Genomic DNA, 16,614 nt, shown 5'->3' on the forward strand with positions numbered 1-16,614 from the left:
TTGTCGTCTTTTCAGTGAGAATCAATTCAGTTCTGTGACAAAGACCGGCAAGCCAATGGTTCTAAACACTCTGAGAAAGGTAAGAAACAGAATTCTATAAGTGTCAAGAATCTATAAAGCTGTTATCACTCACCTGATATAATTTCACCATCTCTGAGCTAAACAACTATTTTATGTTGCATTAAGAATATTATTTTAATGCATTTAAATTATGTAAATTTCACATTTAAACTTGTTTATTTATTTATGTATTCTTTTTTACCTTAGACTGGTTGGATCCGCTCTTTACAAGCTGGTGGAATTTCTTGTGGTTGTTTAGTTGGTAAGAGCTCATCAGGCCAAACTGCTACAGCTTTTGAACTTGCTCTTTCTGAAAGAAACTTCTATTCTAAACTAAACAAAATTGCAACAAAATTTCTTTCTCCCTTGAAAACATCAAGTAAGTACCACAATTTAAATGTTTTCTCTCATACCATATATCTGATTTGTTTCTGAAACGAATCGTTATTTCATTGTATATCTAAATGCCAGAAATAGCTTGCTTTTCCCTTCAACCATTCTGTTTTTATTCTTATTCTCTGTCTGTATTTTATTTATTTTTCAGTGTTCTTGTGTGCCATGGAATCCAGTTACTATAAATCTGTTTTTACCGCCCACATCGATGCTTTCCTTGACCTCACCAACAAAGTGAGTTGATTGAGTGTGAATATATTTCTTTACCATTTATTCTAAAAGAATCAGTCGATCAGAAAGTACACAAATGACAAAAAATTTCACCTAAAGAATATCGAACAGTTTTTGCTCCACAAGGGTTAGAAAGTGACACCTTTTGGATTCGTTAACTTACATAAAATGTATTTTACACTGTCCACAAAAAAAAAGTATAGAGCAATGACAAAGTTAAGAAAGCTGAAGTACATTCTGAATTATCTCGTTTACTGACTGAAACGAATAACATTTTTTTCTCAATAAAATAATTTTTCTGGTTAGTTGTTTTGATATTCATCATCGTCATCATGATTTAACATCGACATTCTATACTGGAATGGACAGCTCAACAGAATATGACAAACCTGTGGGCTGCATTGGTCTCCACTGTTTACCATAATACATGTACACTAGGTTTACAATATATATGGTGCATAGAATGCATCATATGTATTGTAAACTACACTCATTACTGTTTGTTCACCATTTTAACCAAGGGGAGTACCTCATCTAACGACTTCCAAAACCTTGGTTGTCACACACGTGTTTTTATACACCAAACACCTATATAAGAGAATCTCTCAAGCCTATCATCATCATTGTTGTCGTTTAACGTCTGCTTTCCATGCTGGCATGGGTTGGATGCTTTAACTGAGGACTGGTGAGCCAGAAGGCTGCACCAGGTTCCTATCTGATCTGGCAAAGTTTTTACAGCTGGATGCCTTTCCTAATGCCAACCACTCCAAGAGTGTAGTGGGTGCTTTTACATGCCACCAGTACAAGGGCCAGTCAGGCGGTTCTTGCAACGACCATGCTCAAAAGGTGTTTTTTATATGCTACCTGCATGGGAGCCAGTGCAGTTAGCAACGACCACACTTGAATGTTGTCTTTCACGTGCCGGGAAGACAACGCTGGCAATGATCACGCTTGAATGGTGCTTTTTACATGCCCCCGTCATAGAAGCCAATCTGTGGCCCTGGCAATGATCACGCTCAGATGTGCTTTTAACATTCCACTGGCACAAGTGCCAATCAGGTGGTACTGTCATCAGCGATTTCGATTTTGATTTCACTTGCCTCAGTAAGTCTTCACAAGCAAAGTTTATTGTCCAATGAATGCGGGCTATTCTTAAGTGGGCTGGTTACACCCACTGGCATAGGCCACGGGCTATGGTCTCACTTGGCTTGTTGGGTCTTCTCAAGCATAGCATATCTCCAAAGGTCTCAGTCAACACAGTATTCAGTGTTCTGACAGGGCATCCATGTTAAGTTGGATATAAAAGATTACCTTTTGGCTTTAATACTTCTTCTGTTGCTAATTGTTAATCATAAAATCATATGTACACTGCCATTTACACTTTGTGCAGTCAATAAGTAAACAAAGTCAGAGAGGCCCTTTGAAAGGTCATGGGCACTGCATTCCTTTCTGACTAAAAGATAAAACAAAAATGTAACAATTTTTTCAAGTGTTAATGTATAACTGAAAACAATAATTTGTTGAATTATTGTCATTAGTTGTTAGTTGTGTGATGTTTCATAAATATAAAGTTGCTATTTTATTTTAATTTAATTTAAATTGTTAATTAATCTTTACATTCTTAGATTGGGGAAAACTGTGTGCAGTTGACCCGGCTGATTCGAGGTAATGAAGACATTACTCATAGTCGTATGTTCCAAAAATCTAAAGAACTTATTGAGTACTTCAAGAACTACTCTCTTCGATTTGGTGACATGTTGGCGATTAATGGCTTTGAACATTGCACCAAAATTGGCAAGTAAGTCTATAGCTCTATTAATATCAAGTTTTACTTGTTGAATATTGTTTCAATATTCTTTTATTTATTTCAGTCGGTTGACTGCGGCCATGCTGGCCCACCGCCTTTGGTCGAACAAATCAAACCCAGGATTTATACTTTGTAAGCTTAGTACTTTTTCCTGGATCGCTAAGTTACAGAGATGTAAACACACCAACATCGGTTGTCAAGTGATGGTGGGGCTACAAACACAGACACACAAACACTCATACATACATACATACATACACACACACACACACACACACGCACGACGGGCTTCTTTCAGTTTCCGTCTACCAAATCCATTCACAAGGCTTTGGTTGGCCTGAGGCTATAGTAGAAGACATTTGCTCCAGGTACCATGTAGTGGGACTGAACCTGAAACTATGTGTTGGTAAACAATCTTCTTACCACACAGCCACTCGTCACGTACATGTTTTAGATTGTGGTTACATTTTAACGAAGTGATTTGACATTTTTTTATAATTTTGTAGTAATTATTTAGTTGATTATTTACTCACTATAAGTGCAGGCATGGTTGTGTGATAAGAAGCTTGCTTGGCAACCACATGGTTCAAGGTCAGTATCTTTGACAATAGCCTCACACCAACCAATGCTTTGTGAATGAATTTGGTGGACAGAAACTGTGTGGAAGTCTGTTGTTTGTGTGAGTGTATATGTATATGTGTGTGTGTGGGGGGGTGTTTGTTCCCCGCCACCACCACCATCACTTTACAACTGGTGTTGATTTGTTTATATGCCCATAACTTAACAGTTTGGCAAAAGAGATCAATAAAATAAAGACCAGTCCTTTTAAGAAAAAAGTACTGGGGTCAATTTGTTTGGTCAAAACTCTTCAAGGTGGTGCTCAGCATGGCTACAGTCCAATGGCTGAAACAAATTAAAGATAAAAAATAAAGACTTTTCTTTTTCATTGAATTATCATATTGTCTTTCCTTTTTTTTTCCTTCAGTTCTTACTTTGAGAAAATTCAAAACGTTTTTACTGAGATCCTTGATGAGTCAACTTCAGAGAAAATGAATTATGCTTCCATCCTTCAACGCATACTGCAATATCCTTTACATAGGCCTAATGAATATGGCCATATGATCAATAAATTATCCATGGGATACCCATCAGTGAGTTTCATTATATATTATCTTCTATTAAATATTCTTGGTAAATGTGACAGGAAGGGAAATGTTTGTGGGTTGCTACACTTTATCATTATCATCATCATCATCAACATCATAAGTGAGGTGTGGTTGTGTGGTAAGAGGCTTACTTCTCAACCTCATGGTTCTGGGTTCAGTCTCAATGCATGGCGCTTTGGGTATGTGTCCTACTATAGCACTGGGCTGACCAAAGCGCCATGCATTGAGACTGAACCCAGAACCATGAGGTTGAGAAGTAAACCTCTTACCACACAACCACACCTCACTTATGATGTTGATGATGATGATAATGATAAAGATAATATGTTGAATGCCCTTCTTGTGTTTGTCTACTCACCCATATATATATATATGGGTGAGTAGACAAACACAAGAAGGGCACTCAACATATTTATTGGGAGTTACATGTATGGATCAAAATGGTTTGATTCAGACTCCTTAGAAATTTGACCTAGGACTGGTGAGCCAGAGGCTGCGCCAGGCTCAATCTGATCTGGCAAAGTTTCTACAGCCTGATGCCCTTCCTAACGCCAATCACTCCGACAGTGTAGTCGGTGTTTTTTATGTGCCACTAGGACAAGGGCCAGTCAGATGGTTCTGGCAGCGACCTAGCTCAAAAGGTGTTTTTATGTGCTACTTGCATGGGTGCCAGTCCAGCGGCACTGTCAATGACCACAAATGTTGTTTTTCACATGCCACTGGCACATGTGCTGGTAAGGTAAAGCTGGCAATGATCACACTCAAATGGTGCTTTTCATGTGTCACTGGCATGGGAGCCAATCTGTGGCCCTGGCAACGATCACACTCAGATATGCTTTTAACGTTCCACTGGCATGAGTACCAATCAGGTGGTACTGTCATCGGCCACATCAGCAATTTTGATTTGTTTACACTTGCCTCAATAGATCTTCATAAACAAATTTCATTGCCCAATGAATGAGGGGGACTCATAAGTGGGCTGGTTATACCCCACATTCGGATGTACTTTTAATGTTCCATTGGCATGAGTGCCAATCAGGTGGTACTGTCATCGGCCACGTCAGCAATTTTGATTTGTTTACACTTGCCTCAATAGATCTTCACAAGCAAAGTTCATTGCCCAATGAATGAGGGGTACTCATAAGTGGGCTGGTTACACCCCACGTTCAGATGTACTTTTAATGTTCCACTGGCATGAGTGCCAATCAGGCAGTACTGTCATCGGCCATATGTGTAATTTTTGTATGTATGTGTGTATATGTATATATATATATGTGTGCCTGTGTTTGTGCATATCCTTGTCTTGATGTCTCGGTTGTAAACAAACATCACTATCATATAAGTGATATTATTCTTTTCTAGTCTCCCATGAAAAGCATGCCTGACCAAAGGCAGATATTACCTTGCTTGGAAACAGGTGAGGGTTGGTGAGAGGAAGGGCATCTGGCCATAGAAAATCTGTCTCCATAAATTCCCTCTGAGCCATAAGTTCCACACAGTGGGACCGAACCCAAAACCAATAACAAGTATAATTATGATAACCACAAAGATATCAAGAGGAGTGTTTCTTCAAGAATGGGCATCTAACTCAAAGAAAAACCTAATATGGGATTGTCATTGCTCTCCACTATGTAAAAGAGCACCTGTGTTGGCACCACATAGTAAAGCACCCATACTTGTACCACATAAAATAAAGCATCTGTGCTGATATCACATAAAAAAAACACTCATGCAGGTGCCACTTTGGAGAACAAGCTGTGCCAGTACCACTTATAAAAGCACCTGTGCCTGTTCCACATTCAAAAGCTCCCATGCCAGTGCCACATAAAAAGCCCCTGTCCTTTCTGTAAAGTGGTTGGTGTTAGGAAGGGCATCCAACCATAGATAACAGTTGACTGTTTGCCAGCTCCTGTCAAATCATTCAATCCATGCCAGCATGGAAATGATGGTGATGATGATTGCCACAAAGATATCAAGATGAGTCATTCTTCAAGACTGGGTATCTGACTTACAGAAAAATCTAGAATGCGATTGTTATTGTAATATCATATCTAATAAGCGTTTTTCAATGCATCATATTTCATTGTTATTCTTCTTATGTTAGAATTGTTTCCTTTGGTTTTTCTTCTCTCTTTTAGGACTCAGAGATGAGGTCTCTACTGAATTCTATATCTATCAAGTGGGATACATTGAAAATGTCTTCTACAGAGGAGCACAATATTGCAGACAAAACTCGGCTGTTCTGGGAGAGCAGCTCACAGAAATTAGTGGTCAGTTTACCATTTGTCTCTGTCTTCTTTACGCTTTCACTTAACATAATTTTGTCCTATATACATATACATACAAAGAAATTCACACACTCATATTAGCTCTCTGCATCTTAATATTCGTAGAATAATCTCTGATTGCATTCAAAAGACTCTAAGTATTTTTAGTACCCCCCCTTCTCTCTCCCTCTCCCTTCCCCCCTCTCTCTATTTGGAATTATTTCTTTTATATTTTGCATTCTAATAAATATTTCTTTTGACTAAGCTTAGGTTTTACTGCTGTGAAACATACAGCTGATTACATTCATTTAAGTATATATATATACTAGTAGAATTGCCCGGCGTTGCTCGGGGCTGAATTGCTTGAAAGTACTGTTAATGATTGCACTGAATTATGATGATTATTCAGGCAAATATTGAAATAAGCTTACGGTGGGAGATAAGGACTTAACGCCAAATGTGTGCCATTGCATTGTTTTGGGGGAACCAAATTTCTGATGAGCATTATAGGGGCACTAACTTTAAGTTTGAGAAAGTGTGGTGGTAGTCCGGGGTGCTCAAAGGAATTGAGTACCTCTATTGGATAGTTGATGACGTCCTCTGGGTCAGGAGTTGTATCGATAGACTGATATACATCGACTTCCCCAGGAATGAGTTTTAGCATTTCATCATTAATATGGTGAACAGTTTTATTCCTCGGGGCCAGTATAGCCTTTTTGCCAATCCAATCCATATTCTGATAATTAGCTTGTAAATCTGGGATCACTGCATCTCTGAGATCAGAAGGCGTCTTAACAATGGTACAAATGGAATCGATGGCAATATTACCATTTTCATCCCCTGGTATTTTGCCTTCGCCAAGTGCAAGGAGGGTGTGAGGAAATGCTGGTGATGTGATATTACGTCGCATATGAGCACGCATATTGGTGTGAAGTTTGAGAGTTACTTCCGTTTATTTTTAAAAAATGCATTAAAATGGAAAAAATGATGGTAAATTATTTGTAAAATCATAGACTCATCGTAGACGCGCGCTAATACCCAGAAGGGCTCGATATGAATCACGACTATAAGATACCCGGTTTTGGTTAAACTGCATCGCAAAATGTGGGAGTAGTTAGGAATCTAAATCGGAGTAGACAGACACACAACCTTTCTTTGATATATAAATACATACATACACACACATACATACACACACACACACACACATACATGCATACATACATATACACATAAACCGAGTAAAAATTTCAGTTATCTCTCTCTTTCACACATTACTCTCTCTGTCTCTTCACACACACTAACAGAAGCACTTCACTTACACAACATACTGTCTGTCTCCCACACTCCATCAAACACACACACACACACACATGTACATCAATGAGTCCCATGCACGGTAACTTCAAAGGAACTTCCCTCGTCATACAATCGCTTTCTCTTAGTCTCTTTCGCTCTCATTACTTATGTAAAAAAATAAAAGTTTTTTCTATGTGTCTAAAGTGGAAGTGGGAGGCAGAGTGAAAGAATCACTCACTACAGTAAGTGAATTACTTTCATTTTATTCCTTGCCCACTGTGTGTGTGCGTTTGCGTGTGCTGTAAACCAGACTAAGAAAAGCATTTGACACACACACCAGAATGTGAGTTTTCTGTAAATTTTGCTTAATTGGAGTTTAAATTTTAAAAACTGGACCTGGTATGACGCGATGCATTGTACTCTTAAAATTGCTAGGTAAATTGTAATTGAAGAAATCCTATATTGTAGATTTGTATAACTCCCAAAGGGAGGCAGATAAAATCTGCCTTTTATAATAAGAGATATATATAAAACTTCATATTATTCCATGCACCTACGATATTACAATTATTTAGATAACTGACATAAGTCATGGTTCACCTGAAACAGCTGTCAAGATGAGACTATTACATCATTCTCTTTGTTTATTTGTATTCCATGTAAATTCACTCATTAAGCCTAGCTTTGTTTATCTGCCTTTTTACTTCCATACCCACTCAACAAAGATCATTCTTATGGCGAACTTGCTACACCACAACCACCTGCCCCAGATGTAGGAGTTAAGAATTAAGTTCTCATTTATCTGAGCACTACTCCATGAATATTAACACCCCACTTGCTTTTGTGGTTCTCCAACACACTCTTTATATATTATAATTATAATAATTGCTTAAGTAACAAGAAGATGCATTAATCCCCAAACTCAACACTTCAACACACTAATCAACATATACCCCTTAATCCAAAAATATTAAATATATGTATATATAAATATGAGGTTCTTGGATCGGTATAATCAATTATACATGTGTCCTAATCATATTCCAATGAAAGAAATCAATGATATTTATAATCCTTATCCTTTGATAATATTTTCAGGACACTCTTCGTACCCCTGAAAGACGACTCCTGTATGACACCAAGCAGAATCCTCTGACCCAGGCCAGTGCAGGACGGTTCTTCGTCCATAACTTCCACCTTTTCAACGACATCTTTGTACATATCCATGTGAGTATTCAGCCAAATTTTTATCTTTTAAGCTTTTAGAAAAAAAAGATGATCTAATCGAGGGCCAGGAGTGGCTGTGTGGTAAGTAGCTTGCTTACCAACCGCATGGTTCTGGTTTCAGTCCCACTGTGTGGCACCTTGGGAAAGTATCTTCCACTATAGCCTCGGGCCGACCAAAGCCTTGTGAGTGGATTTGGTAGACGGAAACTGAAATAAGCCCGTCCTATATATGTATATATGTATGTCTGTGTATATGTTTGTGTGTCTGCATTTGTCCCCCCAACATCACTTAATAACTGATTCTGGTGTGTTTACGCCCCCATAACTTAGCGGTTCAGTAAAAGAGACCAATAGAGTAAGTACTAGGCTTACAAAGAATAAGTCCTGGGGTTGATTTGCTCGATTAAAGATGGTACTCCAGCATGGCCACAGTCAAATGACTGAAACGAGTAAAAGAGTAATCATGCTATGAGCACAGATTTGGCTTTTTGGTCAAGAAGTTTGCATTGCTTTGCAATCACATAGTTGCAGTTATGAAGTTCTCATCCTTTGGTATCAGTAAAATAAAGTAACAGTCAGGTACTGAGCTGCTGCTGCTGAGACCCCCTTCAGTCATGACTGACCTCTAGAAAGTTACCCTCCCAGGCGCAAGTCCAGGCAAGGTTATTTATGGAAGACCAGCAGTCACCCATGCATACCGGCCTCCCCTCTCCACGCCACCAGTGTTATCCAAGGGAAAGTCAAAGGCCAATACAGCTTGGCACCTGTGACATCGCGACTCATTTCTACAGCTGAGTGAACTGGACCAATGTGAAATAAAGTGTCTTACTCAAGAACACAGCATGCATCCTGGTCCAGGATTCGAACTCAACCTCACTATCGTAAGCTCGATGCTCTAACCACCGAGCCATGCGCCTTCAGTCAGGTACTAGAGTTGATGTAATTGACTTGTCCCCTCTCCTCAATATTACTGAGCTTGAACCCCGCTTTGCATCTGTGTCCTGTCTAGAAGAAATGTGATCCCAGTCATTTATATGCTCTGGAAATTGTGTAACCAGCATTGTAATCCCTGAGGCTCAAGAAAAATAAAGAATAACGTAAAAGGTCTATAGTATTCTTGGTAAGAACAATCAATAGTCATAAGTGGCAGTTTGGGAATAAAACTGACTTTATTTGTTTGATCTATATTAGTGTGTGAAGGTGCATGGCCTTGTGGTTTGGGTGTTGCACTCATGATTGCTAGATCATGGGTTCAATTCCCTGATCAGGTAACACATTGTGTTCTTGAATAAAACGCTTCATTTCGCATTGTCCCAGTCCCCCTTTTGATTCGGGGGAATCTTGGCCTGCTTACCTAGCCAGTGGGGTGGTGTCATTTGAGGGCTGAAACAATGCAAAGTGCATCGTGACCAGCGATGTGTAACAACATCTGATAGTCTAGTCGGTCACATGATCACATGATTTCAATGTAAATTTTTATCTTTTCTTTTTTTCTTTTTCTGCAGGGATCTGCAATTAATGAATTTCCTCTTGAAACTGTATGGGTAGACACCTCTTCAGAATCGGAACAAACACAGTAAGTATCTGCGTGTGTATAAACATATATACATCTTAGTTTAAAAGTTGTATGAGTAGGTTTGGTAGACGGAAACTGAATGAAGCTTGCCGTGTGTGTGAAGTCATATATAAAATCATGAGTTCGATTCTTGGCAGTGCATTGTGTCCTTAAGCAAGACCCTTTATTTCAAGTTGCTCCAGTCCATTCAGCTGGCAAAAATGAGTTGTACCTGTAATTCAAAATAAGCAACTTTTGTCACATTCTGTATCACACTGAACATAAGAACTACATTAAGGCTAATACAGTTCTATATTTAAGAGATAAGGAATTATGTACATTATTTACTTTTGACGGATATTTGTCCTCATCTTGTTTGTTTCCAAATATCTCCGAGTAAAATCACCAATAGAAGAGAATATGACCAAAGACTGCGTGTACTCCATCCCATGCAGATGTGGTAGATTATATAAAGGCGAAATATTCCGCCCCTTCAAAATAAGGGTAGATGAACGTCGCAAAGATGTGACATGAGGAGATATTGATAAATTGGGTATAGCTGATCATGTATGGGAAAATGGAGACCACCTCTCCCTGTGGGATGAAGTTAAAATAATAGACAGAGAACACCACTGGAAAATATGAAAACTAAAAGCAGCAGCACATATGCTAGGACACAACAACCTCCTAAGCAGATTGAGTGCAAATATGAGTAGCATATGGGAACTGGTATTAAGGAAGGATAGAAAAATATTAGATTTATAAACCCTAAAATTCACTCTATAATTTCCCACAGGCATATGGCGTAGTGCAGGCTACTAACCCCAAGATTCTGAGTTCGATTCCAAGCAGTGACCTGAACAATAACAATAATAATAATAATAATAACATCGAAAAATACCTTAGGAATGAGAACCCATGTCTGAAATTTCCCCAAGACACCTGAAGAAGGCTGGAGGGTATATCAGCCAAAACATTGTGTCAACAACAAACAAGATGAGGACAAATATCTGTCGAATGTAAATAATGTACATTAAGAGTGCGTGTGTTTGTGGAGTGCTCAGCCATCTTCATATTAATTTTGTGAGCACATCTGTTATCTGGAACACTTGTTATCATAACCAGTGGAAAGCCAGGCCACATATATATGTATGTGTACGTATGTTTGTGTCTCCTTGTCTTGACATTGTATGATAGTTGTAAATGAGTGTCACTGTCATATAAGAACATGTCTGGCCATTGGGAAAATATTACCTTGCTTGGAATCAGGTAAGGTTTGGCAACGGGAAGGGCATCCAATAGAAAATCTGTGTCAATAAACTCCAGTCCATGCAAACATGAAAAAGTGGAAGTTAAAACTTACTACACGGCCACTCCTAGGTGTATGAGTGGCTGTGTAGTAAGTAGCTTGCTTATGAACCACATGGTTCTGGGTTCTGTCCCATACATTTGTGTGTCTGTTTGTCCCCCCAACATCGCTTGACAACCGATTCTGGTGTATTTTTCTTGTCTTCTACATTTTATTTCTTTAACTAAACTCATTTTCTTTTCTCTTCAGAGATTCTCTTCAAATCATTACTCCTGAAGAAACCTTCGTTCTGACTGTCACCTCATCTGCTAGCAAAGTAAGTGAACAACAGATTTGTTAGATTTTGGCATATTTTAGAGCATGCATGGGCAACCTGCGACCCGCAGGCCACATGCAGCCCTCGACATGTTATTGTGTGACACTCAATGAGTTTCTAGGTTACTAATTTCATACTAAGACAAATAAAATTAAGAACTGCAAAAAATTCAGTGTAAAGTGAACAAGTAATATTTCATGCATATGTGTTTTATCATGTGGCCCTCTCCCACTTGGAAATGGTATGATGCGGCCAAAAGTTGCCCGTCCCTGGTTTAGAGGCTAAGAACCTCTTTAAAGTAATCATTTTTATTCATATTTTATCTTTAAAGTAATCATTTTTATTCATGTTTTATCTTTTGTTTCAGTCATTAGACTGTGGCCATGCTGGGGCACTGCCTTGAATTTTATTTGAACAAATCAACCCCAGTAATTTTTCCTTTTTTTTAAAGCCTGGTACTTGTTCTATCAGTATCTTTTGCCAAACTGCTAAGTTATGGGAACGTAAACACATCAACACTGGTTGTTAAGCAGTGGTGGGGGACAAACACACACACACACACATATGCAAACAACAGGATTCTTTCAGTTTCCATCTACCACATCCACTCACAAGGTTTTGGTCAGCCTGAGTCTATAGTAGCAGACACATGTACAAGGTGCTACACAGTGGGACTGAACTGGAAACCAAATGGATGGAAAGCAAACTTCTTAACACACAGCCATGTCTGCACCCATCTTGCCTGTAAAACAAACAAACAAAAAAAACGTACTTTTTTCTGAAAGACTTCTGAACCCATGGTTGGATGTCTTGAAATTTACTTTGTTCATCACAGAAGATGTTGCTTATTGTTAGTTAACTGTCAAGGTGGCCTTGATTAAGCAGATCTAAAATGGTTCAGCCACACTAATCTCATCTTTTTTTTTTGCAGTCATAGGCTTTCTTGGATTGCAATATCTAAAGTCTTCTTTCAACTTTAAGATCACTGGGTAGTATGATTTGGAGAAGATTTAGCTACTATTTCTAGTAGATCGTTGTTGTTATTGTTTTTCACCACATCAGTCCTGCAAAAGCATTTCAGCCTTGAACAAACCCTTTATGTATATATATAAAACTCCTTAGGCCAAATTGTCTTTCCATTTCTCTCATATGGCTGCTATTTCTAACATGTCAACCACACGCATAAAAGTTCTCTTGTTGGTTCAATCTGGGCATTGTCTATTATAGAGGTGTTATAAGTCTTGTGAGTGAATTTGATAGACGGAAACTGAAAAAAGTCCGTCATCCATCATATATATAACTAGCAGTATCGCCTGGCGTTGCTCGGGTTTGTAAGGGAAATAACTATATAAGCATTTTTAGAGAGTTATAGCCAAAAAATAGCAAAAAATGCATTAAAAATGGAAAAAAATTATGGTAAATTTTTTTTTAAATCGTTGACTCATCGTAGACATTTTTAGAGAGTTACTTCCCTTATATAATAGCGAAAAAAATGCATTAAAATGGAAAAAAATGATGGTAAATTTTTTTTTTAAATCGTAGACTCATTGTAGACACGCGCTAATACCCAGAAGGGCTCGATATGAATCATGACTATAAGATACCCGGTTTTGGTTAAACTGCACCGCAAAATGTGGGAGTAGTTAGGAATCTAAATCGTAGGAGACAGGCACACAACTTGACTTTTATATATAAAGATAATATATATGGTGTGGCTGTGTGGTAAGAAGCTTGCTTCCCAACCACATGGTTCCTAGTTCAATCCCACTGCATGGCACCTTGGGCAAGTGTCTTCTACTATAACCTCGGGCCAACCAAAGCCTTGTCAGTGGATTTGGTAGATGGAAACTGAAAGAAGCCTGTTGTATATATATATATATATATACATATATGCATATATATATATGTGTTTGTATATCTGTGTTTGTCCCCACTACCATCACTTGGTAACAGATGTTGGTATGTTTACATCCCTGTAACTTAACGGTTCGACAAAAGAGACTGATAGAATAAGTACTAGGCTTACAAAAAATAAGTCCTGGGGTTGATTGGTTTGACTAAAGGCAGTGCTCCAGTATGGCTGCAGTCAAATGGCTGAAACAAATAAATGAATAAAAGAGAATATATATATATATATATATGTGTGTGTGTGTTTTTGTGTTTGTCCCCCACCACTGCTTGACAGCTGGTGTCGGTGTGTTTACATCCACTTGCAACTTGGTGGTTTGGCAGAGGTGACGATACAATGTGTATCACAGCTAAAAGTTTCTTCTTCAAGGTGGTGCCCCAGCATGGCTGCAGTTCAAAGACTGAAACAAGTAAGAGATAAAAGATAATGACAATTTAAATATCAGTGTTGTTGTTGATGATTATGATGATGATAATGATAGTGACGATTCTTTCCATTTCTGTATTCTCTATGAATTTCTTGTAGACTGAGTGGCTGATAAAGCTGAACAGTGCCATAAACAACTGTTATCGACCAAGGAAATCAACGTCAACCAGTGGCTGTAGCCAGGTGGAAATGAACCGCTTCAACCCACCTTTAGTACGACAGGCACAGCACAAGTTCACCAAGCATTCCACCTTTAAAGATGCAGTCTACAATGGAGCTTGGATGAAAGGAAAATTACACGGATTGTAAGAGTTTGATTTTTCTCTGGCATTACTACGTTCTCCTGCCCCACCTCTTCCTCTTCTTTCTCTTCCCCTCATGTTCGTCTTCTTTCTCTTCCCTTCCTCATCTTCCTCTTCCCCTCCTCATCTTCGTCTTCTTTCTCTTCCCCTCATCTTCGTCTTCTTTCTCTTCCCTTCCTCATCTTCCTCTTCCCCTCCTCATCTTCGTCTTCTTTCTCTTCCCCTCCTCATCTTCGTCTGCTTTCTCTTCCCCTCTTCATCTTCCTCTTTCTCTTCCCCTCCTCATCTTCGTCTTCTTTCTCTTCCCCTCCTCATCTTCGTCTGCTTTCTCTTCCCCTCTTCATCTTCCTCTTTCTCTTCCCCTCCTCATCTTCCTCTTCTTTCTTTTCCGCTTCTGCTTCCTCATCATCTTCCTCTACCCCATTCCTTCCTCCCCCTCCACGCCCCCCCTTCCTCTCCTCCCCCTTTCCTCTCCCCCCTCTTCATCTCATCACTCCTCCTCATACACTTCCTCGCCCACCCCAGTGTCATGCAAATAGCACCTATGCTGGTGGCACATAAAAGCACTCATTACACTCTCGGAGTGGTTGGCATTAGGAAGGGCATCCAGCCATAGACAACCATGCCAAACTAGACTGGAGTCTGGTGCAGCTTTCCATCTTACCAACCCTGGTCAAACTGGCCAACACATGCCAGCATGGGCAACAGACGTTAAATGATGATGATAATGATGATGATGAACTGCCAGAGTTGTTGGCATGCTGAGCAAATTGCTTAGTGGCATTTCATTCATCTTTATGTTCTGAGTTCAAATTCCCCTAGGGTCTTCATTGCCTTTCATCTTTTGGGGGTCAATAAAATAAGTACCAGTTGAGCACTGGGGTCAATATAATTAACTAGCTTCCTCCCTCAAAATTTCAGGCCTTGTGCATATAGTAGAAAAGATTATTATTACCTCTGACTTAGCAAAGGTGGAAGTATTGTTTTCAGTTGCATTTGTGTGTTTGTCCATAGACAAGATATCTCAACAATCAATGGATGAATTTAGATGAAACTTTCAGGGTTGTTTGGCCTTGTGACTGGCACAAACTGATAAAATTTTGGGATCGATCCAGTACCGGACAAGGATTCTGGATTATTTTTCCAGTTTTTTTACTTAATTTTTGAGAGCAGTCAGGTTCATTTTTAGTATTCTCGTTTATGAGAGCAGTCAAGTTTATTTCAGATATTCTCATTTTAAAAATCATCTCTGGTTATCGTTAAAAGGACATTGGTGTTGCCTTGGCAAAGATGTGCGCTCTCCAAGTGCTCTTGTTGTTGTTATTAGTATTATTATTATTATTATTATTATTATTGAATGAGAGAGCAGTGCATGCTATCAAAGTGATACTGGGGTAAAATATATAAAGCCCAGTATACCCATTATGACTGCCTGTCTGATAAGGGTACACCAGACACATGCATCACAACCATATGTGCGCGACGTGCTTGAGAAGACCCATGAAGCCAAGTAAAATTGCAGTCATGGTAGATACTGGTGTCTCGCAAATGGCACCAGTGCCTGTGGTAGTTACAAGCACCCATTACAGTCTTGGAGTGGTTGGCGTTAGGATGGGCATCCAACCATAGAAAACCATGCCAAATCAGACTGGAGTCTGGTACAGCCTTTCAGCTTACCAGCTCTGGTCAAACTGGCCAACTCATACCAGCATGGATAACAGACATTAAATGATGATGATGAGGAATGAAAGGCAATGTTGACCTTAGCAGGATTTGAGCAATAGGAATGATAATGGCTTTGAATTTTGGCACATGACCAGTAAGTTTGGGGGTGGAGGCAAGTTGATTACATTGACCCCAGTGCTCAACTGGTACTTATTTTATCAACTCCAAAAGGATGAAAGGCAAAGTCACCACTCAGTGGAATTTGAACTCGGATCATAAAGACGGATGAAATACTGCTAAGCATTTTGCCTGGCAGGCTAACAATTCTGCCAGCTCGTCGCCTTAATGATAATAATAATAATAATAATAATTTAATGTCCATGTTTTGTGCTGGCATGGATTAGGTGGTTTGGTAGGATCCAGTAGGTCCAAGGACCATATTGTGCTCCAATGCCTGCTCTAGCATGATGTCTATGGCTGGATGCCCTTCATAACACCAACCACTTTGCACCACATACTAAGTGCATTTTTTTACCACTGGTACTTTATAATAATAATAATAATAACAGTAATGATGATGATGATAACAATCATGATTTGTCTGGCTGTATATTTAAGTAAAAGGGTTAGATTTTATTTTTCTGCATTCAATTTTCCAGTTTTTGTGTCCTGGATCAAGCCG

General features: G+C 39.0%; 1 protein-coding gene across 4 annotated transcripts in view; it reads left to right on the forward strand.

Moving 5' to 3' along the window:
• The window catches only part of LOC115214897 (alsin), a 138,441-nt gene that overhangs the window by 86,194 nt on the left and 35,633 nt on the right, over positions 1 to 16,614 (forward strand). For all 4 annotated transcript variants that reach the window (XM_036505223.1, XM_036505222.1, XM_029783932.2 and 1 more), the window contains exons 8-17: positions 16 to 79; positions 268 to 439; positions 605 to 687; positions 2,310 to 2,482; positions 3,477 to 3,642; positions 5,796 to 5,927; positions 8,322 to 8,450; positions 9,956 to 10,026; positions 11,564 to 11,630; positions 14,065 to 14,270. In XM_036505223.1, coding sequence (XP_036361116.1) covers positions 16 to 79; positions 268 to 439; positions 605 to 687; positions 2,310 to 2,482; positions 3,477 to 3,642; positions 5,796 to 5,927; positions 8,322 to 8,450; positions 9,956 to 10,026; positions 11,564 to 11,630; positions 14,065 to 14,270 — 1,263 coding nt within the window. The remainder of the gene's footprint in view (positions 1 to 15; positions 80 to 267; positions 440 to 604; positions 688 to 2,309; positions 2,483 to 3,476; positions 3,643 to 5,795; positions 5,928 to 8,321; positions 8,451 to 9,955; positions 10,027 to 11,563; positions 11,631 to 14,064; positions 14,271 to 16,614) is intronic.

Source organism: Octopus sinensis, linkage group LG8, assembly GCF_006345805.1.
Source record: "Octopus sinensis linkage group LG8, ASM634580v1, whole genome shotgun sequence".
Lineage (NCBI taxonomy): Eukaryota > Metazoa > Mollusca > Cephalopoda > Octopoda > Octopodidae > Octopus > Octopus sinensis.